Here is a 27,257-nt window from a genome sequence, read left to right as displayed (position 1 = left end):
CTGAGGTGACTGCAGCCCCTGCCTGTGAGGGACATTGAGCCCGAAGTATCCAGCTGAGCCAAGCCCAGATTCCTGACCCATAGAAGCTAGGCAATGATAAATGTTTGTTGTTTTAAGCTGCCATGTTTTGGGGGTAATTTGTTATACATCAGTAGATAACTCACAACATTTTAGCAAAAGTCCAATTTAGATGAATCTCTTCAATACAATTATAGCCCCTGCCTCCTTCAGTCCAAATATTTATCACACTGTAGTGTTGCCATTTGTTTACTTGTTTTTCTCACCCAATAGAGAATAAAGAAAGAGTCTTTATATCCCTGACACCTGAAAAATGGTATATAGAATACAATAGGTGTCAAATAAATGTCTGATGGGTGGGTATAGCATGGTTTTATATAAGGTTAAGACCAAATTTCATTTTATTTTTCAAAAACAATTGACACTATATTTAAAATTAAAAAACAAACAAACAAACAAAAACCTAGGGGACAGGTATAGAGATAGAAATTTGGGAGTCATTGGTACAAAGTTAACCTTTGAAGTAATCATTATCAAAATGATGTTTAAAAAGTATTGAACAGTTACTGTGTACCAAGCACTCATCTAAGTGCTTTCCATTTGGTAACTCATTTAATTCTCATGTCAATTTCTGAGGTAGATACTATTATTCTCTATTTTACAGATAAAGAAACTGAGGCACAGGAAAGGTAGGTATCTTTCCTGAGGACAGTAAGTGATAGTAAGTGTACAGACAGGAAGTGCTGTACAGTAAGTGATAGCACTTGGAGACTAGCTTGGAAGTCTGGTTTCAGAGCAGATGCCCTGGAGCACTCAGGTATTTAGTTCTTTACCCATGAGGAATGTGAAGCTGCAGAAGATAAAAGCCTATTCTAGACTTTTAAGGAGAATCCCAATCATGGTTTCAGGAGTAGGATAGTAAGAGTCAGAGAACTCAACAGAGGACAAAAGAGAAGGGGTACCATGGTAGTGTCCCCATATTTAAGGATTCATTTATTGAAATTTCTACAGCTGGTCCAGCATTGAATCTCTTTAGCAGTTTTTCCTCCAGACATTTAAGATTGCATGACTATGCATTTCTATCTCAAAATCCTTTCATTTATTTAATAAGAGATTTTTATGGCACACTTTATTAAACAAGCTCAAATTCAGTTGAGCCTTTACATGAGATATAGAGCCTTGAGCCTCTATATCAAAATTAATCACTATGCAATTTTTAATTCAAGAGTCCTGTGGAACAAATACATTTAAAAATAAATTTAACATCATAGGTAGTATTTCTTTTGATTCAGAGTGATTTGCCAAAGTCGCAAGAGGGAGGATTGATTTATTGTCAATGCTTTGAGATGTATTCATATGTAAACAGTGAGAAGACTGGAGATGTGTGAGGAGACAGAGGGAGTAAATGTAATTGTACTCACAGGGGTGTTGTTCATGATTCTGAGAGAATTTTTAATGTACATTTATAAGGAAAATAATAAACTTATTTATTCATGTACATTAAATCATTATTTGCAGAAAATTTTACTATTCTTATGAATGATCTGAATTTTTTTAAAAACTTGATCATTTAATATTAAAGTTATGAGTAAACTGGGAAATAAACTTCTAGGACTCAGAGATGAATGTGTAGTGCATCTTTAAACTAGGTAGAATCTTGTGCAAAATGTATTTGGAGCTCTTAATTTTCCCTTTCCACTTGGTATTTTTATAAACCATAGCAAGTCCTTTATGTGTTAAGAGTAAGCTAACAAAGAAATAGTTTGTTAAGTCTAATAATTTTTTTACATGTAAAACACAAATTATTTTTTTAAAAAAGAAAGAAAATTCAGGAACAAAATATTGATGTGGTTTGTGTGGGTCCTGTTAAAAAGAAAAGTCTATAGGCTGTATCTGTACTTCTAACTTGAGTTTAGAACGTTCACATTCAGTTGAAGTTTAGAAAAAAAAACCTGAACTCCATGCGTTGTCGTAATGAGTGCATTGTATTGCTATAAAACATGTGCTCCCACTATAATACACGAATATACAGACTTTTCAAACATGTAAAAACTTTTGGGGTGGATTGTTAAACTCTATAATTGAAAATAATGTGGGATATATCAACATTGATCCCAGAATAAAAATAAAAGCTATACAAAGAACTCATCTGTTGTGAATTATCTGGGATGTGAAAGAAGCAAATAGTCAACAGTGAAAACAAAAGGCGTGGAGAAACCCTGACTCATAAAAGGTCACCAGCTCCATATAACACTCCATCTTCACACAGTAAGAGCCCAGCGGGAAACTCTTTAGAGCCATGTGCAACTTCTTTTCACTTTTATTTATAAAAAGATTTCTAATAATATTTGTCATATGTGCATTTATAGACTTTTTCTCACTAATATATGAATAACAACTGGTGAATTATTACTGAAGTTACTATCAACTGTATTTTTCATTTCAAATCAGTGACATTTCAAGTTAATTGACATATATTAAGGATCTGGTAAGTATATTTTAAAAATGATAAATTAGCTAAAACACAAATGTCAAAACAAACAAACAAAAAAACACCACACTTATCCAGAAAGTTACCATGTAGTTATTTTTCCAGTAAAGACAACATATAATACTTTTTTTCTCAATCCTTCTAAAATTCTCAGGGTAAAGTGAACAGGAAAGCCTACACTGCTAGAAAGTTTGTTCCATTATTTACAAAAAAAATTAACCCTCAACTTTCCTTCAGCTTCAATAATAGGCATGTGAACATCACAATATTATCTGTTAATGAGATCTTTCAGATAATAGAAACCAGATGTTAGTTTCCTGGAATGGGAGGTCTTTTAAAAATACTTCTTGTTGAAAACACCCAGACCTAAAATCCCTGTGGCAACACAAACTCCCTTCACCAAAACATGATGGAGGACTGATATTTCCTCTAGTTGTCTGCAAAGAGAAAAAACAGGGACATGGTACACTAAAGCTAAGGAAAGGAAGAGAATGGAGAGAGTTAAGGAAGCAGAGAGGAAACCTGAAACCCTTGGTTGCACTGAAGAGGCCTCTTCGGCAATAAGGAAAAAAATATCACTCTAATTTTTGCCTGTTCTCCATCTGTATCAATCAATCAAGCAGAAGGACTGGACTAGGTAAATTTCAAGTCCCTTTGAATCCTGAGATTTATGATTCTGTTGGAGGAATTTGATTTTCCACACCATCAATGGATGAATTTGTAAATAGCTCAATTTTCCCTGAAATGACAACGCTTTCATTTTGTCAACTCTTCTGAGTTCTTCTGAGGCTACACTAAGAAAAAGAATGCATAGACACCATTTTTCCCATTCTCAGCTGTCAGCTCTCCTAAAAGGCCACCAGAGTAAACTGTTGACCAAATAAAGTTAAGTTTAGTAGACTTACTGTAGCAAGAACACCAATTTAACAGAGCTTTAGCAGTGTCTCAAAATGGATATATTTGGGGATGATATTTATAGGGTTTTGGGGCCTGAACTGGATGATTTTGAGACAGGCCCTGCAAAGGCAGGGAATTGTTTGGGATTGGGCAGAGTTTAATGATATTATAATTTTGAGTTGGTGGGCCCAGTGAAGCAAGGGTCTTAAAGTAAGATTTGATGAACAAGCTATTTTAGCTGGTTTAAAGTTTATCTTTCAGGTGAAAGCAAGTATCTAAGTTATTTTTGCTTATTCTCAGCAGAGTTAAACATAGGGACACAAGAAGAAAGTATGTATGGTACCTAAATGTTTTAACATAGGGACAGCAATGACATCGGCATCATGGCTAAGTAACGTCTCACTTGTTCATGTCCCCCCCTCAACAACAACCATGTGGCATCCATCCATGGACAAAAGTGCCTTTGTGGATGCTGTAGGATATAGCAGCATTTGCCAAGGAACCCGGGAGTCTCACTCATCTGTGTATCAGGAAATAAGCACACAAGGTCCCAACTGTGGACCTTGTAGGGAACAGGCTCTAGTGCTTTGGCCATAGCCTGGGAACCCCCAGAAAACAGTATCACAGATAATCACCTATGGACAAGAGAGACTTTGTGGAAGTCCAGGTTTTCAGCAGAAGAGTTCCAGCGCACCATGGGAGCAAAACAATATGAGTGTGGATGCCTTGGAGAGGGTAAAGGAACAATTTCACTTCACTCTTTCCCCGAAGTGGCACAGCTTAGGGCCAAGAGAGATCTTCTTGGCCCGTGATTTCTCATGTGGGGGAAAGTGAGAACTTGTGAGTGAAAACCTGGCTTCCCTAACTGTGCAGTTGCTGCCAAAGACGCTCATTTTTCTCTTGCCCCATCCAGAGTTCTGAATGGTGAGTTGAATGACTTGGAGGGTGGGAAGAGGCTGGGAGAGTGGCAGATAGGCCTCTCAAAGGGCACTACAAATGGATGCATATTCTCCTGACCATGTCATTGATTCCACCAAGAGCCTGCCCACAGATTCCCCCTGACTGGCCCACGGGCCCCCCTAGTCGACCATGTGCCTCCCCCACACACGGTCACACCCTGTGGCCAGCTTCCTGTGCATCCTCCCAGCAGCATGACAAGAGTGAGCTTTAGCAGTTGCCAGTGAGCACACACAAAAAGCCTGTGTCAGCCCAAATTTGTGGGCCAGGGAGAGACTACAAACTTGAGCCTTAGTACCACCTTTGGGAAAACGAAAGGGAGGCTGTCAGCACTCATCCTGGTGTTTTGCCGGATAAGAGGAGGCATACTAGCTTAAGTATTCTGCCACAAGAGGGAGCAGGGAGCATGGAACAGGTGTATCCAGAGAAGACCTAAGAGAAGAAAATTCAGAATCTCTAGCAAGGCTGACAGAAGGTGTTTCTCTCCCAAAGGAAGTCAGCAAAGACCAGGAGAAGTGGCTTCCACTTCAAATGCAAAGGCAGCAACACAGAACTTCCAGGAACATGAAAAATCAAGGAAACATGACACCACCAAGAGATCACAATAATCTTCCCAAAGACGTGATCTCAATTTATCTAAATAAAGAATTCAAAATAGCTGTTTTAAGGAAACCCAGGGAGCTACAAGAAAACAGACAATTCAGTAAAATCAGGAAAACAATACATGAATAAAATAAGAACTTCAACAAAGAAATAAAAATCATAAAAATAAAAAAGAACTGAAAATAAATTCTGGACGTGCAGCATATAATGGATTAAATGAAAACAAATGTGATAGAGAGCGTCAACAGCAGAATGGATCAAGCGAAAAAGAATCTGTGAGTTAGAAGGCGGGAACTTTAAAATTATCCAGTTAGAGAAGAACACAGCAAAAAGAATGAAAAAGAGTGAAGAAAGCCTACTTAACCTGTGGGATACCATCAAAAGAAATAATCTGCAAATTATTGGAGTCCCAGAAGAAGAGAGGGAGAAGTGAGAAAGAGTTTAATTAAACCCTCATGTATATAGTAAACTAATATCTGACAAGGGGACCAAGAATACTCAATGGGGAAAAGATAGTCTCTTCAATAAATGGTGTTAGAAAAAGTGGATAATCACATAACAGAAGAATGAAATTGGACCTCTATCTTACACCAGTCACTATAACTAACTCACAATGGATTAAAGACTTAAACATAATATCTGAAACTGTAAAACTCCTAGAGGAAAACATAGTGAAAAGCTCCTTGATGTCAGTTTTGGTAACAATATTTTTGATATGACACCAAAAAGCACAAGCAAAAAAAGCAAAATTTAAAAAGTGGGACTACATCAAACTAAAAAATTTCTGCACAGCAAAGGACACCATCAACAAAATGAAAAGGAATGTGAGAAAATATTTGCAAATCATATATCTGATAAGGTGTTAATATCAAAAATATAAAAGGAACTCGCAAATCATTAGCAAATAAAAAAATTTAAAAATAAATTAATTAATTAATAAATTTTTTTTAAGTGGGCAGAGAAACTGAACAGTTTTCCAAAAAAGACACATAAATGGCCAAACAGGTACATGAAAAGATGCTCAATATCACTAATCATCAGAGAAATGCAAATCAAAACCACAATGAGATATCATCTCACATCCAATAGAATGGCTGTTATCAAAATACAAGAAATAACAAGTGTTGGAGAGAATGTGGAGAAAAAAGAACCCTTGTGCACTGCTGGTGGGAATGTAAATTTGTGCAGCCACTACGGAAAACAGGATGGCAGTTCCTCAAAAAATTACAAATACAGCTACTATATGACCCAGCAATCACACTTCTGGGTATATACCCAATGGAAATGAGAACAGGATCTCAAAGCGATATCTGCACTCCCATGTTCATCGCAGCCTATTCACAATAGCCAAGCCAGGAAAACAACCTAATTATTTATACCTATATAGTTCTTATTGTTCCACTCCATGGGTTCAAATAGAGACAAAAAAGCCTAACCCCATCCTCCCACCCCCCAAAAAATGATCTACACAATGGGTAGTTTCTAAGGAAGAGGCAGGAGACACTGGAAACAATTCATTGACTATATAAACAGGCCCACAGCTTATGGCTGGGCAGATTTTGCAGTTCCCAATATGGTCTTTGTGAGAAGGGTGCAGCATATAAATGCTTACTGATACATGAGGGCCTTGAAAACATGCTTTTAGGGGGAAAGTGATGCATGCGGGGAAACCTGTTTCACGCACTAGGCTGGGATGTGTCTATCAGCAGTCTCTCCTTTGCACCTGCTCACTGCCCCTGATCTTTACCGTCAACCTGGGCTTTCCCCTCCTGCCCCAGTTCTCGTTTTGGATTCTACACGCGTTGCCTGCCCTAATTATTAGTTTCCACATACTTCAGATCTTGCAACTCTGCCACATTACCTAAATATTCCTTCATTACCTGGTGCCAGACTCCAGACTGTTCTTGTGTTGCATTAACAAACATTTACAAAAATCCTCTGTGTTTGGTATAGGGCTGTGTGCTAAGGACGTGACTATCGTCCCTGACTTCAGGTAGCTTATTGTCTACTGAACAACCGTGTCCACAAGCTCCTCAGCTCCACCTAAGTAAGCTACAGCTCAGTGGCCTTTAAGGAAGAGGATACCCTGAAGGGTCTAAGGAAGCACACACTTCCTTTGCCTGGAAACGGATGGAATCTAAAGAGACATGGGTACAATTTTTTTTGTGTGTGCTTATTCTGGAAGCAATCAGAGCAACAATTGAAACATAAATGAAGTGCTTAGAGAACTGAACAAGGGTATCGTGAATAGAGGCTTAGTCTGGAAGAAAATGGAAACGGGATAACCAGGTTGCTTTTTTCATGGAACTAGCACCAAAGGAACGTCTGCTCTGCTGCAAGTCCATGTAATTATATTTGACTACATAATTCAGTTTCAAGACTTGGGGAAATCTCACCAGAAGGGTGAAACAGAGAGAGGAGGGAGTAGCACTGGGAAAACTCGAGTCAAACAAGCCAGAAGCATAGAAATTCACTGAAGCCAAAGAGGCACCTGTTAATGTCAATTTTGATAACCATCAGGGGTTTCAACGAGAGGGCAGCTCACTGTCTTTGGCTCCCATATGCCACAGAGCACTTTTGGGAAAGGAAAACACATACCCACTCTGAAGAAATTAAGAGAGAAGTTGCCTAAGCTTTAGGAATTATAGAAGGCAAAAGATGCAAAAAGACCCATCAAGGTCAAAAAATAAAAAAAGCAAGTCACAACACCCTCAGGGGGATTCTGAACATAATTTAAGAGATGGATCATTGGTTCTTACTTTGTAGGCTCAGTTTTGTGGAACTAGCCTATAAAAGGCAGTTTTCTTTTCCTCACTATTCTTATACCCCAATATCTTCAAGTAAGAAGAACGTAGATTTGACTAGATACATAGTTCAGTAAACTGATCCATTTGATCGTATTTTACATGTTATATAGAATGGCAATATATACTATTTAGAGCAAAATTTATGTCAGTTACCTAAAATAACCTGATAAATCTCCTGCTGGATTCCAAAGATTCCTTAAAAGACCAGATTTTAAATTTTTAAAAATGTACTTAAGACTAAATAGAGCACTTGATAAGCAGAAAAACATGAAGGCATAACAGGATAAAGGATACATGAAGTATTTAAATTTGCTCTTAGAAGAGAAAAGGAGGTTTTGTTTTTATTTTTAGATGACTTTTAATTGGAACTATTCTGAACTTTTCTGAGTAAGTTGCTAAATTTCTTTCTTTCACGAACTCTGCTGGTTAACAATAGGGCCAAGTTAAAAAAAAAAAAAAGTGGTGGGGGAGAGAAAGAACTTTTTATTTTAAAGAACTTGAGGAACAAAGGGGTTTTGTTTTACCAAGTAAGTATGTGCATGTGTACTGTAAGCATTTTGTAGCCACCTTGAGCCAGAGACAATTACAAAATTGCTTGTAAGATCCGGCCTTTTTTTCTTACAGACTCGGTTTTTCTAGTTAGGGTTTTTCTTTTCTTTTAATAAAATACACATAATACAAACCACAATTCAGCAAACTTGTTATTAAACTAACTAATGAAATAAATAGAAGACCTTAGTTGCTTTAGGTAATCAGGTTCCAGGGAGTGGGATGTATCAATTTTTTACCCACAATTTTGACTTTAGATTATAAACATGGCTCAATGGAAAAATAAGAGGGGGAGCAGGAGGGATTTTCATCCTGCAAAGTTAGTAATAGTTTAGGTGTTTTTTGCTTTTTTTTTTAACTTAGTGTAAATGTTGTAAAGCCCAATTTGTATCAAATAAGAGAGGAAAACTTCATTTTCAAATAGTTTAAATGATCTTTACATGTTGGAAAAAAATGGATATTCTTGCTCCACATGTTACTGATCCATAAAAAAATCAGATGGAAAAGTCATATAGCTTTTTGAATGCTTAAAATTTAGGACTAAAAATAAATACCGTAAATAAATATAAAAATTGATTGGATTATAATTTTGTATTCACCCAACCCATTTCTTCTCCTAGGAGGTGAGCAGGGAAAGGAAAAAGTAAAACCTACACTGTGACTATGCATTCAGCCATAAAAATCACGGCCAGCTATGACTCCAAGTGATTCTGTGAGATGCTCCAGGATATCAGAAAGTGGAAATCCTGCCTAGCTTAGAGTTGAAGTCCTGTGTATTTAAGGAAAAACCAAATTGGCTGCTTTTGGAGGTCGCCTCACATGTATTTGTTCTGTTTTGTCACCAGTATTCCAATTTGGTCAATATCAGCGAAGTAGGGTCTCCAGAATCTCTTTCTTTAAAGGAAAGACTTAGACATTCAGTCCAGTTACAAGCAGGAGACTAAGGAACTTGGCCGGAACCTGTGTTTGCAAAGCAAACCCAAAGTTTGTACGTTTATTTAGAATAGCTTTGTGGGGGCAGGAGGGGTTGATGGAACTATGGGGATGGCTAAAGTCCTTCCAAACAACCCTTGGAGCTGTTTCTGTTAAAGGAATTAAGTTATAAAAATGGTGGAATCTCTATAAATCAGCAGTTTGTTTATCCATCCTTATCAGGGAGTGAAGCGTTGCCCATAACTAAATTTTCCAAATAACTAGAGCCAACCATTTGCGGCACCAAAACTTTTTATGTTAACTATTTTGATGAAAAATTTCCTTAAAGATATATCATACTTTTCTGAGTTCTTAAACAATATCGCAAAAAATAATTAACTTTATGATGATGACTAGGCTTCTCAAGATGAAATCTGTGACTCAACGGCACCGAGATATCAATAAGAATGCTTATTCAGTAGGTGAAGAACAGTAAACACTTCCTGAGTACCTATTACGTAGCACACTGGTACTAGTGCGAAGGTGCCACGCAATCCAACATCAAAAACAGGAAATAGTGTCATCGGTGATAGAATCCTCCATAAGTTGCCATAGTGGGACAGAGAGTACCCTTATCCAATTTGAGAAAGTCATGCACTAAAGAAGAACAGATTGCTAGACTTTTATAGTCTTTATGCCTATTTATTTTTAATAGTTTTGTCTCCTACTTCAAAAACTTCCTGCAGCCTCTTCTCATTTCTACTAACTCCTTAAAGCCAAACACCATGTCTGACTCATCTTCATTTCTCAATGCCTAATAAAAGTCCTGGCAAGTTTGCTGAATGCTTTCAGTTAAATCTTTGCTAATAGTTTTAGTAGCCCTGTTTCCTAAATTTTCTAGACTATGCTACAAAACTGCTAATGATGTGTTAAATAATGGAACTTACTAAAACAGCAACGTTATTTTACACATAATACCAGGCCATATAGAATCTGGGTGAGATTCCAACAGTGGTACTATCTCTCATAGAATAAGGCACATAGTAATATTTTTTTTTTTAATTTCTTGATACATGGCTATGTTGTAGATGTTTGACACTTTTGCAAATCTAATATCAAACAATTTAAAATATAAACAAAGGTAAACAACATGCAGAATATGACTTCCCTAAGGTTTGTTTGGGCTGCATGCTAATAAGTTATTTCAAGAATTTAGTTTTTCGGATTAAGAATTAAATGAATTATGGTGCATAAAGGAGGAGATTCTAGCCACTGCTTGCTGCCTAGATTTCTTTTACTTCTTACCAATAGCATTATGTGTAGAATGGGTACTTTGTCCTTAAACCTGGTAATCTTGCAAGCAACTCTGAGGATACTCCACAGACTATCTCTAAGGGATGTGAGGCAGATAGCAAAGCCTCCTCTGGCCTCATTCTAGGAAATGCTTTAGGCAGATAGGAGCAAAATTTTCCCCTGGGCCATTCTCTTTCCAACTCTCACATACACCCAAGCTCTCAAAGACATGGTACTATCCTCCTACAAGCCTCAGTTTCTTCATCTATAGCATAATCAAGTTGGACCCTATGATTTCTAAGGTTTCTTGTTTCTGTAGTACTCTGTGATTCTAAAGGGAGATTCAAGACCCTAGAGTCTGATTTGAGGCCTCTGGGATGTCTCCAGGTCTTGATTTGTCACATCCCAACCACAACTGTCACATCCCAACTTCACTGTTGGGAAGTGTCAGAATAGGACCATTTTATTTGTACCAAAATGGCTCATTACCCATTGAATAGCTTGCCATGTGATCTCCATGTAGCAGTGCATCAGAAAATAAGCGTAAGGTCAATTCAAACAGTGGAATTGGAAAACATGTTGTCACAGTCATCACCAAGAAACAGAATATAGCCATTCATCATAATTTATAAGCTCTAAGTACTCTACAGTTTGGGGAAAATTGATGGCTTTAAGTATCTGAAGAGAATAAAAATTAGGATAGTCATTAACAAACATTAATTAACAGAAGTCTACTGGAAACTATCACCATTAAATATTGCAAGAAAATGCTGAGGTCTTAGTCAACACCAACATCATACAGCTCAGAACCTCATTACACAACACAAATGTACAACTATGACCAAGTTTTATGGCCAATGAGAAAGCCTTTATAAAGAATATATGCCCTCCATTTCAGCTGGAACCAACATCTTCCACTAATTGGCCAAAATGACCGACAAAAAGGGAAAGAGGAGAGGCAGCCACTATACATTCTCTAGACCTTTTAGAAAACATGGCGTTGTTCCTTTTGCCACATACATGCAAATCTACCATAGATGCAAATCTATTGTAGACATCAAGGGAATGTCCCACAAATGTTACCATGGCAAAAGTGAAAGACTACAGTATCACCCAGCATGCAGCTGGCATTGTTGTAAACAAACGAGAGCAGGATTCTTGCCAGGAGAATTAGTGTACACTTGGAGCATATTAAGCACTCTAAGGGCCAGTATAGCTTCCTGAAATGTGTGAAGGAAAAATGATTAAAAAAATAAGGAAGCTGGGAGATCCAAGATGGCGAAGTAGATAGCCACTGTGCCTGCTTCTTTTCATGAACACATTAAAATTACAACTAAATTATAAAACAGTTAACCCGGAGAACCATCTGAAGTCTGGCTGAACAGAAATTTTGTAACTAACAATATAAAGAAGAAGCTACATCAATATGGTACGAGGGGCAGAGAGGCAAACAGGGTTGGAAGCAAACTTCCGTGTGACGATTGAAAATAGGGAGGGATACCTCGGCCACTGAGGTTTCCCTCAGAGGAGCAAAGGACCTCAGCCCCACTCCAGCCTCCCCAGCCCAGAGTGCTGGTGCCAGGAAAAGGAGCCACCACAAAATCTAGCTTTGAAAAACAGTGGGGATTCCAACCATCCAGGTGGGATGGAAGGCTGTGGGAAACCCAGACATTCCTCTTAAACAGCCTGCACACAGACTGCTCGCTCGCAACCACTCACCTTGGGCTCCAGCGGAGGGCTGGTGACTCAGTGAGCATCAGAGGCATACAGGGAGGAGACTGAGGTGTGTGGTTCCAAGTGCAGGGGTAGAGGACATTTTCCCTGTGTGGAGCGCTGCTCCCATGCAGCCGGCAGGTAGCCAGTAGCTGCCATCTTTGTGTTGAGCCCGCCCCTTACGCTTACAGCTAAATCTGAATCTGATTGGTCTGGTGAGCTCGCTGCTCCATTCTGCTGACTCACTGCAACCCTACCCCACTGAACTCCCCCAACACCTGAGGCACTTTCTCCACCAGCAGCCAGCCCTGCCCGCATTGTACTCTTTCTTAGAAAACCATTAAAATGCACAGGCCCCAGATGGGTGACAACTGGCCTGGGTGTGCTCTGAGACTTTTCCTGAGTAGCTCAAGGCTCAGCACTGGCACCAAACCAGAATTTACATTAACCTGGTGAACATAACTCTTCCTACTCCAGTGAGTCCCCAGGACCCTGTGTGGGGACAGAGCCCCAGAAAGCAGTTTCCAGGCTCTCGGCCTCACATAGACAGGTGCTGGCTCAGGTAGTAAATGGCCATCAACTGTGATTGGATGGCCATCAGCTGTGGCTACTTGGCCGTCAGCTGTAACCAGTGAGCCATTGGCCACTAATATAACTGCTGTGGCTACGCTAGCAGAAAAAATGGGGGCTAGCAAGAAGGTGGCGGCTGGGCTGGCAAGCGCGGATTGCAGTTAGGATGGCGGAGTGTGGGTTGCAGATTGCAGAGAAGTGGACAGCAGACAGTGTGGATCCAGCCTCCAGTGAGACTATAGTGCCACTAGCGAGAATATAGTAGTATGACTCCCCTATCCATGGCTCCGTGGGTGTTCCTTTTTGGCCTCACCATATCCTGCGTTCTTATGTGGGGAGCGGGACCAGAGACCCCACTGGACGCCCCACACGACACCCTGCCTCACCCAACTCACATACCACATAAGGCTTTATCAGCAGCTGAACTTTAAGGGATCCGGGAGGTGGCAGCAGGCCTTAGGGTGTCCCGGCTTTTTGTGGAGTTACCCCAGGCCTAGTACAGATGGCAGCCATCCTTTGTTCACAGCGTGGCCTCTCCCTCATGCCTCCAGGTTTAGCACAGGCAGCAAAAAACTGTGGATTGCTTTGTAAATCCTACCAGATGGCCACAGGCAGTAGGTGACTGGGCCTGCACTGGAGCCCCTCCCAAGAGGCTTCAGAACCAACAAACCTGGAGGTTCGCTTCAGACCACAGCAGAGCATGACGTAATTAGCCCCACAAGTGGCACACACAAAGGGCAGTCTCAACAGCCACCAGAGCCCGCTGGGGCAAATCCCACTCACTGGGGTAAGTTCCCCACACAGCAGCCCATAAGCTGTGGATGTGGCCAAATCACACAGCCTATCAGCCTGAGGGTCAATCCCACCCACTGATGTGCCAATAGCAATCAAGGCTCAATTACAACAGGAGGGCACACATAACCCACAGAGGAACACTCCTGGCACACCCAGCACAGGTGACCACGGAGACTGTTCCAGGGCCCCACAGGGCACCTATTACATAAGGCCACCCAGTCAAGACTGTGAGACAAAGCAGATCTACCTTATATATTGAAACAAATACAGAGAGGAAGCCAAAATGAGGAAACAAAGAAATACGTCCCAAATGATAAAACAGGAGAAAACTCAAAAAAAAAAAGAAAAAAAAAAAGAACTAAACAAAATGGAAGCAAGCAACCTAACAGAGACAGAATTCAAAACAATGGTTATAAGGATGTTCAAGGGACTCAACAGAGAGTAAGAACTTCAACAGAGAGATAGCAAGCATAAAAAAAGGCATAGAAACCATAAAAAAGAGCCAGTCAGAAGTGAAGAATGCAATAACTGAAATGAAGAATTCACTAGACGGAATCACCAGCAGACTAGATGAAGCAGAGGATCAAATTAGCGATTTGAAAGACAAAGTAGCAGAAAACACCCAATCAGAACAACAAAAGAAAAAGGAATCCAAAAAAATGAGAATAGTTTAAGAGACCTCTGGAAAAATATCAAGCATAACAACGTTTGTATCACAGGGGTTCCAGAAGGAGAAGAGAGAAAGCAAGGGATTATGATCCTATTTGAAGAGATAATGACTGAAAACTTTCCTAACCTGGTGAAGGAAATAGACGGAGAAGTCCAGGAAGCACAGCAAGTCCCAAACAAGATGAATCCAAACAGGTCCACCCCAAGACATATTATAATTAAAATGGCAAAGATTAAAGACAAAGAGAGAATCCTAGAAGCAGCAAGAGAAAGGCAACTAGTAATTTATAAGGGAGCCCCCTTAAGATTGTCAGCTGATTTCTCAACAGAAACTTTGCAGGACAGAAGGGATTGGCACAAAATATTCAATGTGATGAAAAAAAAGCAAGATTATTCTACTCTACAAGGCTATCATTTAAAAGTGAAGAACAGATAAAGAGCTTCCCAGACAGTAAAAAGCTAAAGGAGCTTATCACCACCAAACCAGTATTACAAAGAATGTTAGAGAGACTTCTTTAAGATGTGGAGGGGGGGAGATCAAAATTAGGAATAATAAAATGGCAATAGCTATATATCTGTCAACAATTACTTTCAATGTAAGTGGATTAAATGCGCCTATCAAAAGATATGTGAGGGCTGAGTGGATAAGAAAACAAAACCCTTACATACACTCCCTACAAGAGAATCACTTCAGATTGAAAAACACAAACACAAATGGAAAGTAGAGATACAAAAAGATACTTCACGAAAATGGAAACAAACAAGCAAAAAGTTGGGTAGCCAAACTTACATCAGACAAAATATGAGTAGATTTTAAAACAAAGGCTATAACAAGAGACAAAGAAGGACCCAGTAATCCCACTTTTGGGTATTTAGCCGATGAAACCCAAATGCTGCTTCAAGGGGACGCGTGCATCCATATTCATTCATCATTGTTTACAATGGCCAAGATGTGGAGGCAGCCTGGGTGTCCATTGATGGAAGAGTGGATAAAGAGGAGGTGATACATACAATCATATACAAAAGAATATTGCTCAGCCAAGGAAGAGAATGGGTTCTTGCCATCTGTGGCAGCATGGATGGATCTGGAGGGCATTGTGCTGAGTGGAAGACAGTGAAAAGACAGTGAAAGACAGATGCAATGTGATATCGCTTATATGTGGAATCTAAACAACAAAATAAACAGACAAATCAGAAACAAACTCATAGGTACAGAGAGCATTTTGATGGTTGCCAGATGGGTGGGGTTTTGAGGGTTTGGGTGAAAAAGGGGAAGGTTGGTGCAAAAGTAATTGCAGTTTTTGCAATAATTTTTAACCTTTTCAACTTCAATTACTTTTGCACCACCCTAATACAAATTGGTTGTTACAAAGGGTATAGCATAAGGAATATAGTCCATAATATTGTAATAACTATGTATGGTGTCAGATGGATACTAGATTTGTTGGGATGGTAGATGGGAGGCGGTTGGAGGGCAGGGTGAAAAGGTGAAAGGATTAAGAAGTACAAATTGGTAGTTACAAAATAGTCATAGAATGTAAAGTACAGAGTAGGAAATATAGTCAATAATGTTACAACTTTGTACATTCCAGGCGCGTACTAGACTAATCCAGGGGATCACTGCATAAACTATACAAATGTCTAACCACTATGCTGTACACCTGAAACTAATATAAAATAATATTGAATATCATCTGTAACTGAAAAAAATAATTTAAAAAAGAAGCAAATTGAAAAAAAAAAAAAATGAAGGAAGCCAAAAAGAAAGATGGCTGGGTTCAGCTGAAGCTCCAGCCTCCTCCACCCAGAGACGCACTTTTGTGAGAACCAGTGGAAAGGAGCCTGAGCTGCTGGAACCCGTTTTCTGTGAATTCATGGCATGAAGGTGTAAAAAAGTAAAAACCTCTGTGCTGTTGAAAATAAAAATGTATACCCAGTTCATTTCAATAATGACATATGTTCAAAATTAGTAATTTATAATAAAATATAGTTCTTTGTCTCAATACCAATCATATATAATGAATGTGCAATGCAAAGAAAATCTAATTCTTTCAGAGTGACAAATATCATCCTGCTCACAAATACTTCATCATGGAAACCATACTCAAGAGCACGCTATAACTTTGTAGAAGGGTTAAAAGTCTTTGAAATTCTAACAGACATTTGTGGGAGAAATTAAATATTAACAGGAAAAAGCTGCATGCAAATGAAATCTCAGCAGCTCGAGACCATCTACACTTTAAGAAAAGTGTACCATTGGTTGTGCTAATCATTCTACAAGAATGACATTCAATTTTTTGTGATTTTCACACACAGAAGGTCTTAGACTTTCAGCCACTTTATGCAGCAGGGGGAGTAAGTAAAGCAGGCATTAAAAGTAGTCTGACATCTTCAGGTATCACTTGTTTCAGGAAGATTGTTGAGCCTTCTCTTCTGATGCTGCTGGGACTTCATCACGGTCTGTGACAGGTGGGGAACAAAACTAAAGATGGAAAGCAGGCATGACTGAGACTGCAGGCTTCTCGCTTGTGGAATGAACAGGACCACTGCCTCTTTTCAACCATGGACATCATACTAGTCCCAAGCTGACCAAGACCTACCTGTTCCCCAAATTCAGAGGTACCTAAGTTAGGAGAGACCCGGGCCTCCCTTGCTAGACTCTTGGTGGGGGAAATGTCCTATTGGAACACACAATTGGAGATGAGATGTGAAATTGGTGGTTTCCTGTAAGAAAATCCAGCAATGTTTGCATCATGTTAATGATAGTCATGGCAATAGAACCCATCTGTTACATATACCCAATGACATTTTTTGAAAACATGAAAATAATTACTACAAAACCTAGATGCATGGGGAAATTATGAAACTATGTTGATTAATGAAAGCAACCACACCATTATAACAATAAGGTAAAATATTTGTTTGCATATGACAGATGGAAAGACACATAAAAAATTGAAAAGTTTTTTTTGGAAAGTGGGATTATGGGAGAGTTTTTTTCCTTTTGATTAAATTAATGCTAAAATATTCTTTGTACAATGTTTTTTAAGTCTTACTGAAAAATGAGTAGACTTTTGCAACATTGTTTTTCTCTGCTTTCATGTTTTAAAATGAAGCAGTGTTTAATGTTGTTATTCATTGAACAGTCAAATATATTACCTATGCAAAATGCAATCTGAAAGCTAAACTTTGAAAGTCACGTGGATCCAGACTAAGGAAGTTTTATTTTGAAAATTTACTATTTGGACTTGATTAGTATCAAGAGGAAAAACTGTAGTTCATATGGGCACTTATTCCAGTAACGTCATTTAAAACCTCCCTGAAGACAAGGAAATTTGTACAGTGTGATCCGAATTCGTGAAAAAACCCACCGGGTTTCTCCTAACATTTGTTGTTGTTGTTGTTGTTGTTGTTGTTGATGATGGTGATTTTTTGTCTCCTAACATTTTTATACCAGAAAAATACAATTAAAATGAGCACCAGGAACAGCCTTGAAATAGAACATAAATATTTTTTAAATGAACAAATTGCATTCAGAGAAAGACAGAAGTAAACCTGAAGTGTGGTTCACAATGGGGAGTGGGGCCCCAGGAAGTCCATCTCATCCCGTGTCTTGGTAACTGCAGAGGGTTTGAGCTACAAGTTTATCAGTGAGACTAAGGTCTTAACCAATGCCTCCTTCAGTCATTTGTCAATTGCTGCTTCAGAAGGGAAGTGTCTGCTTTTCCAGACACAGACATGGGTTAAGACCAGGGTTAGGGCACAACCACAGGCTGTACCAGAAACAGACAGGACAAAAGCCCCAGCTTCATTAGCGGCACACTTACACCATCTGCTTACCATCTTTCTTTCTGCAGTAAGCAGAGCCCAAGCTAACAGAGGCGGCCAACACATGCTGCCTGTCACCTCCAGAGCCTCTCAGAGGTCAGGACTCTGAGGTTCTCAGTATATGTAGAAATATCTGAACAAGATTACAAAAATTGTGGTATATTATTAATATTTGCATTTAATAAATTGCTACTTTTAAAGCACACCAAAAGAATTTTAATGGTAATTACAGGAGTTATGAAACTATTAGGTCCTAGTGTGCTATGGATGATGTGGTCCAGATGATGGGATGCAAGTTTAAAGTGGTCTGATGAGTACTGTCTTCTTTCAGTTCTCTCAGTATAACACCAGACATAATAGTCATGTTTATACTTGAGACCCTTCAACACTGGGAAACCCAGGCCAGAACCGCCCCCCCCCCCCCCCCCCGTCCTCCTGTCAAGGATACTGTTTACCTCTCTCAAATGTTCCTAATTGGAAATCTTTCCTTAACCATAAGCCTATCACACCACCTGCTCCAACTTACCGTGATATTATAAAGGAGGCAAAAAGACAATTTGCAAGGAATGAAAAGGACTTTAGAATGTAAGTTGATGACATACTATTGTTAAATACAAAATCATAGTCTCTTTTAAGGCTGGAAATGATCTTAGAAATCACTGTTTCTCCTTATTTTACTGATGAGGAGACTTGCCTCTGAGCAACTTAGAACTTGGAGAGTGTTAAGGCTGTATGTGGTAACCATGGGGACATGGCAAGAGTCAGGGTTTGAAGGAAGGAAGCTTTGCTGTGGTGAGATTAGGGGATGCACCCCAACATGGAGAGGCCAGGGGATGCAACCCAACATCGAGAGGCCAGAAGAGAGTTCTGAGGACTAGAGATTGGATTATTTATTGTCCATTTACAAAGATGAGCCCTGGAAGAAGAGAAGAAAGGTCGTTTTCAGTAGGAGTTCTACTGTATCCCTGAAGCTGGGATAGCAGCTGGGGTGGTGTTGAGGAAAGCAAAGCAGAGGTCTTTTCTGTAATGTTCCCTTGGGGAAACATTGTCAGTTTCTTGTACATAATTTAAATGTTTCCTCATGGCCAGTCATGGTATTCTTAAGTGCCAGGAAGCTACAAATAGCTTAATCAGAGGCTGTCCATCAATCTTTATAAAAACAAATTGGCAGGGTCCAACTCTTCTGCCTATGATATCAAAGTCATTGCCTTGAGGTTGTATTGCCTTAAATGGGAGAAAGGAGGAGCATCCTCCCCTTTGGGTGTCTGATGCTGTTCAGGAAACATGAAAGAGAGGTAAACAGAAGAGCAGCCGGCTAGGTCCTGTCTATCCAGCAGGCAGAACCAAAGTCTGAGCCTCAGTCCCATGGTCCCCATCCCCCTCACGCATGCATGCGCGTGCACACACACACACACACACACACACACACACACACAGCCCTGAGATTTCCCATGCTCAATAGGAAGAACAGGGATGGCCACTGTGGAAGCAGCAAGGTGGAGTCCAGGCCACACTCAGGTGCCCTGGTGATGCCTTTGGCATGTTTACAAGGAGGATGGCTGTGCTGGGGAATTCCTCACACCAAGGGAAGGGCACGCCTGAGAACTGGTTTGTGAAGGACTTTCCCTGACAGGGGGAAGTCAGCTAATTGTAGATTTATTGTCTCCCAATTAGAAATGCTTGCTTTCTTTTAATTTTTAACTCCAAGCTTTGATTTTATAGAGAAAAGCACAAAATTCATGAAGAAATAAAACTCCTGAGACAGCGGCAGGAAAGAATTGACAAGGAACTTGATAGGTTTGTTTTTTATTCAACTTTGTAGTGCTTACAAACATTTTAATTGAACAAATGTGTTACATAAAACCACAATGGTTTTATTATGTAAAAATACATCAACTCAAATATCTGCAGAGAGGTTTTCTACTCAACAGTTCATCTGGAATAACACTTTAACTTTCTTTACCCACATAATCACCTACTCCGCTAATTTAATTACTTGCTGAACATTATCATCATCTCCTTTTACTCCACCAGACACAGGATTTAAGCTCAAAGCTTTTAAAAAAATGAACCCAAAACGATGCCCTGCCCTAACGGAAGATGTAAACTAGAAAAACAGCCTATTTAGTTGGTGTCCGTGGGTTGGTTCTTTGTCCCCCTTCAACCCCCGCTGGTTCCCATATACATATCAACATTGTCCCCCACTGAAGCAAGGAAAGTTGGGCTGATTTATTTATTTTAGAAATTAGAGTTTAAAAAGGAAAACTATAGAGTATTGAAGCTAAACCACTTCTTCCAACATACCCACACACGTAAGAATATGTATCAGATGAGTACAGCCATTCAGACGAGCCCAGCCCTTCAGACGAGCCCCTGGAGGAGCCACAGCTCTGTCAGCCATTCTGCCATACTTCTCATTACTATTCTGGATCTTATAAGACTAGTCTCCCAGTAATGTGAGGAAATCCAACCCATTACTTTAGAATCTTACCTCACTTTTCACCCAAAATCATATCACCCAGGTTTTCCCTTTGTAACACCTAAATTACAAGATCTGACTCCAGGTGACTTGCACAAGTTCCCAAAAATCAAATCTACATAGGACAGGATTTCACACCACTGAGCATACGCAGAAGAATGTAGAATGGTTTTGAGATCGACTGGTGAGCAGCACTCAAATACGTTTTATGCAGTGACACGTTGGAGAAAGTGAAGGGAAAAGTACTCATTTGGATATATAAATGCCACGTGCCTGTTAAATTGTAGGCACAGCATGTAAGTTTCCGTCTGTAATCTTTGAAAATGAGATACTCACGGAGAGGAAAGGCAAGCAGAAAGATGGGGGATTAGGTCGTGGTGATGGCTGCAGAACTGTGAAAATACAATTGGCCCTCGAACGACGTAGGAGTTAGGGGTAAGGACCTTGACACAGTCAAAAACCGACATACAACTTTTGACTCCCCAAAGCTTAAGTTGTCCCTCAGTATCCTCAGGAGATTGGTTCTAGGATCCCTGTGGATACCCAAATCCGAGGATGCTCAAGTTCCCTGTATAAAACTGCACAGATACAGTCAGCCCTCCGCATCCATGAACGTCCAGCTGCAGATCAAAAACAGTACAGGTATTTACTGAAAAAAGTCCACATATGAGCGGACCTGCACAGTTCAAACCTGTGTTGTTCAAAGTCAACTGTACTAAAACCCACTGAATTGTACACTTTACCAGGGTGAATTTTATGGTATGTGACATATCTCAATAAAGATGCTAGTTTTTAAAAAGAAAGAGGGGGCCTCTAAATTAAAAGAGTGAGTTAGAAGATGGGTTGGTTTTTAACCAGTCCCAGGATGACATGCAAAGACAAGAGGACTCCAAGAGGGTGTTACTAACGGGATACAAAGGATATTTCGGGGTGTGTGGAAATAGGACTACGAGGAAGAGACCCAGACTGTAATAACAGATTTGAGAAAAGCAGGGAAGGACCGACGCACAAGGTCACAAGAAGTGAGGAGAGAATCCAGGTGGAGGAGATAAAATTGGCAGAGACAGAGAATGAATTTGTCAGTCACAGAGCACTAAAGCAACAGACCCATAAGACGCAGCCCTCCTGTGCCCTCAGGGGTACGCTAGACTAAATGTAAAGAAACCTAGAGAAGGCCTTGCAGGGGGCTGGCTAACCCAAACGTTATGCTTCAGCAAAGTACGTCTGGAATTCTCAGATATTTTTACTTCCTACAAATTTCATGGAAGAAAAATAACCTTTAAGTGTTTCACTTGAGAGTTGTCAGTGAAGTTAATAGCTTTATGCCCTTTTTCATTTCTTTCTCTCACCTATGTTTCTCATGCTAATACTGTTTCTCCTTTGTCCCAAGTTCCTGTCCTTCCTTGCCTAAGTTACCCCTGCCTCTTCCCTGGTCCATAGATCTCTGGAAGTTTCTTGTTGTTTCCTGAATTCAACGATTCATTTCCTTCATAAATATTTCTGAATGCGCACTTGGTGACAGAAATCAAGACACATACCTGGATTCCCATCTTCCATGAGCTTACAGTCTAGTCAGTGTCCTCACCCGTTAGCCTTTTCCATCTCTCTTTCTCCCCCAGATCTTTCCCTTGCCTGTCCGTTTTACTCTTCTCTCCCCATTGACACATCTTAAAAGTCTGTGTGGGAGCCTGGTGAGTGGAATCAGTGAAGGAAATACTGTGTGAACCGTCTCTCTGAAGGGGACACTTCACTGAGGGGATGCAGTGTCACACGGTGGGTGGAACTGAGGGCTCGAGTCACACTGCTTGGGTTTAAATCCTGTTCATTGTTAGCTGTGTGACAGTGGGCAGGTTACTTAACTTATCTGAGCCTGTTTCCGCCTTTATAATAGTAGTGCCTACTTCATACGATTCTCGTAAGTGTAATTGAATTAATAGTTGTAAAGTACTTACTAGTGCCCAGTGTATTAAACTCTTTGTAAATGTTGGCTCTTAGTTGGTGTCAGTATAAAAATGGTTCATTAGCGATATTCTTTACTCCATGATAGACTCCAAGCAAAGGCTACCTTGAAACCGTACGAAGCTGAGGATGACTTTCAGAAGTTCCTACATAACCTGGTATGTTTCTTTTTTGAAAATAATTGAGAATTCTCTCTCTAGCTTCTCTTATATAGACTGGAAAGTATTTAATGAACAATATATGATTTCACATCCAAGTTACACTGGCAGAATAGAAGGCATTCTTGTTGTATAATCATCCGTATGCCCATTTAGGATAATCTCTGCTTTACGTATTTGTGACAATCTCATGCCCACTATCCCCATCCCTTGCTTCTGACCAGTTTGTGCAACTGAAAACCTGCAAAAGCAGTCAGAATTTCAAAGTAACAAAAAATCATGGGTGTTGGAAGTCGTATTTTATTTTCATTAATAATTCAACAAAAATATATTGGATTCCAACTACTGTGTTAAATGAATGGTCCCTGCCTTCAATTAACGGAAACATAAGACAGAAATGACAAAGGTCTACACAGGGCTAAGAGTGACAAAGAAAGGAGAGGAAGGAGACTGCTCCATCTTTCCAGTTTTCTTTGTCCCTTCCTTTTCTGCTTATGGGCAGTCCTTTAAATCTGAAGGGCTTTCTTTCCTTCCAACAGGCAAGAACGTGTAAAGATTAGTGTACATTAAATCTGAAGGCTGGACCATCTGAGGAATAGGAGAGAGCCTTTTATTTTCGGCATGTCAGGCTTCTACTCAAAAATCCAGAGCAGTCCTCACTGGCTACTGGTGCAGTGTCAAAAACAGGGGTCAAATAATCGAATTGAATCCCTATATGAGCCAAAAAGGTGAGATAGAAAGGAGTAAAATACCAGGGTGCTTAATATTAAACAAATAATACTGACTATTCTACTTCCCTACACACACACATACAATTCTTTCCCCCATTTTTCTTGGTCTCTCTTCACTTCAGAGAAATATTCTATTTAGTGTAAGAAAACAACTGTGCAGGTTGACCTCAGCTAGTAAAGGATAAATGGCCTGAGTATCAGGGAAACTACACTGAGTTGTGAAAACTGCAGCACACCGGAGAGTCCTGCCTCATCTAAACCAGGCAACCACTTCCCCAGCCTGCAGGAATGGAGGCCAAAGTGTTATCAGGTCCTCCACCATCAGTAATCCGGATTCTTCCATAAAATTCCTAATGAGGACCCCAAGCTTTTGAATACTTGGGGGGCCAAACTAAATATATCTGTAGACCAGTTGTGGCCTATGGGCTACTGGTTTGCAACCCTTGGTCTACATGGTGGACTTGGAGCTCTTCAAAAGCTGGCTCTAGCCAGTATTGCCAACCTGTTATTCTCCACTATATCCCAAGGCAAACCCTTCACTCCCACTGAGCCTTCTGAACACACCAAGTGTACCCTCTTGTCATATATCTTGCTCATCTGCATTGCCGACTGCCCAGCTTCCAAATTCTATTCATCCCTCAGGGCCCTGCTCAAGTTCCATCTTATGTATGAAGCTTTTTTCCAGTGGTCCTCGCCCCATCCTCTCCAAACAAATTTGATATCTCTCATAATTTTTAAAATAACACTTGGTGATGGTTTGATTGAAAACTAGTTCTTTTTGTCAAGCCAGGTACTAAGACAAATACCGAGTAAATCCCTGGTTTAGAATGACTGAAATTTTTATCATACTTACCGGTTGCAAGGAAGGAATCTTATGGTAAACATTTCAATAGCAAAGCAATGGCAAATGCCTTTTTTTTTTTTTTACTGTAATGCAGGTGTATTTAAAGAATCATATACCAACCATAGCTCTTTTGTGGGAAATGGGAAAGGTATTAAAAAGTAAAAGATTATAATTTAAAATCAATTCAGATTCTGTATGATTGATTTTTAAAAACTCAAAATTCTTTCAAAAAATTTTACCTAAGCCGTCACAAGCACTTACCTTTCTGCTAAGAATAAAAATGCACCAGAAGTTTGTTTTAGAATAGAATAATGGATTTCCTAGTACTTTATGTATGACGGCTGTCCTTTGAGCAATATTACCGCCTCTATGAAACTGAGATTCAAGATGATGATGCCCAATCTTTGAGTTGTACATTCATGAGCAAAAAAATCATAGAATAATAGAAAGTGGTGATAATTTTTGGATAATTTATGCCATAAGACTGCCACTGTCTCAACTATCTGATTACATCACAAAAATGCTTTTTGGTCTAAATCTTCATGTAATTCAGGAAGGCCCTTCTGTCGTCTATCCATGAGAGAAAGCCATGTATTTACCATCACCACATGGCCAATATTTCTGCCCATTTTTGAGAAACAAATACAGGCACCCACCAACACCCCTACCCATCCCAGAACAAACTCAGCCTTTTTCTACTTTCACCCATATACCTGCACACCTGCCCTATACTGGTCCACATATACAAACAGATCTTGCTAAACACACAATAAAGGGATGCAAGGTGGTATGTCCCAGAACAGTAAGCATGCATCTTGGATTAGAGAGGCATTTATGAAAATGTAGGATAGAGTGGGAAGAAAGTCAACTCTATGAACAAATTTAATTACCTGAATTATCATCCAGATAATTCTCTGTTTCACTGTGAACAGAGATAAACACTTAAAGTGTCTTTTAACTAAGTTTCTCTATTAAATGATAGAGCTCAGGGCCAAAAGAATGGAAAGTGACTGTTTATGTGATATCACATGGTTAAAAAATTAAATGGTTGGGATTTTATTCCTAAATCCATCTTTTGAAAAAAAGTAAGTAATTCTTCTCATCTTGATAATTGGGGGAATCTCAACATTCAAGTATACGATCTGTGAATACTTAATAATGTATTATTTTAATAGTATTGTGAAGCTCACGTTGAGAGAGAACTTGTGGCATCACTGTCATCATCATCAACAGCAACAGAAGACTACAACTTGGGGGAAGAAGAACACTAAGAGAAACCAGACATAAGCTGTATGTAAGAATATTGCATACCATTCCATTGTATCAGTTTAACTGTAACAGTATGTTTAATTCAAGTCCAATCCATGAGGACAGTATTGATTGTCTTTTACCATTCATCTTTAAAAATCTTGAAATCAATAAATCCCAGCACATCATTCTTAAGAGATCTGCCCAACAATAATTTTGGCTCTTATTGGTAGAAAACATATTTTAAGATGGAAAAATAATCATTATCAAGCATCGAGAGCTTTCAACCATCTCTTTGGAAATACATCTTGATAATAGCAACCATTCATCATAATACAAAACAGAAAAAGGATTAATTTACTGTGGCATAAGAAGTCCTGCCAGTTCCTAAATGCCCTAAATAGTTTCTCTGAGATTTTTTACATTGTTTAGGCCTCAAGGAAAACCAAAGCCCCGCCTCCAGGTTTGGTAGCAAACAAACTCTGCTTCTCGGGTGCTAGGCTTCGGTTGTTCTTCTGGTAATAAGCTTCACGCACATTTGCTAGGAAACTGGGCAGCTTGTCGGCAGGTACTATTGATACTGTGCAGCCTCCCCATCCTGCTCCAGTAAGTCGTGACCCCTGAGCCCCAAACTTCCTAAAACAATGAGGAAAAGAACATTAGAACCTGTAAATGAAAACGAGAGTAATTTGCCTGGTGCTTATAGAACGTACACTCTATACCCAAGTTCTAATGAGAGAGAGTTTTGTTTTGTGGGGGGTTTTCAGTGTGGCCAAGGTGATTTGAAGTTTAATTGTATCTAAAACTAGCCCCTGGTTTTGGCTCTACATAGTAAGTAGTTGCTATACAACTCCTCAAGTGGTCATTTTTCTGGAATCTTCCCTGACTGCATCTTCAGGAGCTGGTCTGACAACTGGACTCATAATTTATTATTAAATGAAATGTGTGATTGGGATGGGAACTACTCTATAAACCACCACCTAGCAAGAGGCACTTTTTGTCACCATTAACCAGGCACAGTTTCAAGCCTCAGATTTACACCAAAGTGAAAGACCCTACACAAAATACAAGGATCGCTCATCTTTAAAAGATGCAACTTATCCTAACAATAAAAGTTAACATGTACTTTCAATTCTTCCTAATAAAATTTACTCCAAATTCATAGCAGATTAAAAACTCCGTAAGTAATTTAGCACAATTTTGTTCCTTTCTCCCATCTAAATGAGCTACTTTGCTTCCTGGAAAATATCAATAGACTATTACCCGTCCTCTAGGACATCAGAATTATTCCAGACCAGTAATTCATTCTCCTCTCAATGATTTTCTCAATTGATTTCATCATTTGTTTAATGCTTTTCAAATGAAAATAGATGTTTAAGGAAGAAAACAAAAATGCTTGCAAATAAAGATTACTCATCTCCTGTCCCTCAAACCTTCAGCTTCTGGTCCAATAGCCGAACTAAGCCTGTCATCCAGGCTGAAAAGTTTCTCTGGCCCTGGAATTCTACGGTTACTCTGAGTTCTTAGGCTGGCAAAGGGCCAGTTTGCAATTTGGTGATTTGAAATTTAAAGAAAAAAAAGTTGTCACTGTCAGCCACATCAAAATCTCTCTCTCTCCCTGTGGAAAATGCTGAGAAAAACTGAGGTGTCCACGAAGTTATCTCTGGAAGACCATGGCAACGTGTAGAGGAGAACACTGTGTCCTCTTAGTGATTTTCTAAGACCCAAACTATGCC

The 27,257-nt window shown here is 39.5% G+C and overlaps 2 protein-coding genes across 6 annotated transcripts in view; one reads left to right on the top strand and one right to left on the bottom strand.

Moving 5' to 3' along the window:
- FAM227B (family with sequence similarity 227 member B) overlaps positions 1-25,544 on the top strand; it is a 178,791-nt gene extending 153,247 nt beyond the window's left edge. Inside the window, exons 13-15 of the mRNA XM_019730676.3 lie at positions 18,612-18,687; positions 22,629-22,698; positions 25,449-25,544. Coding sequence (XP_019586235.2) covers positions 18,612-18,687; positions 22,629-22,698; positions 25,449-25,544 — 242 coding nt within the window. The remainder of the gene's footprint in view (positions 1-18,611; positions 18,688-22,628; positions 22,699-25,448) is intronic.
- The window catches only part of GALK2 (galactokinase 2), a 125,908-nt gene continuing 118,542 nt past the window's right edge, over positions 19,892-27,257 (bottom strand). For all 5 annotated transcript variants that reach the window (XM_019730673.3, XM_074327766.2, XM_019730674.3 and 2 more), the window contains one exon: positions 19,892-26,157. In XM_019730673.3, the coding sequence (XP_019586232.3) occupies positions 25,950-26,157 (208 nt within the window). In that variant the 3' untranslated portion in view covers positions 19,892-25,949. The remainder of the gene's footprint in view (positions 26,158-27,257) is intronic.

The sequence above is a fragment of the Rhinolophus sinicus genome, chromosome 3 (assembly GCF_057876585.1).
Source record: "Rhinolophus sinicus isolate RSI-liver-muscle chromosome 3, RSI-T2T, whole genome shotgun sequence".
Lineage (NCBI taxonomy): Eukaryota > Metazoa > Chordata > Mammalia > Chiroptera > Rhinolophidae > Rhinolophus > Rhinolophus sinicus.
Note: the sequence above shows the minus strand (reverse complement) of the source record. Positions and strands in the feature narration are given on the sequence as shown.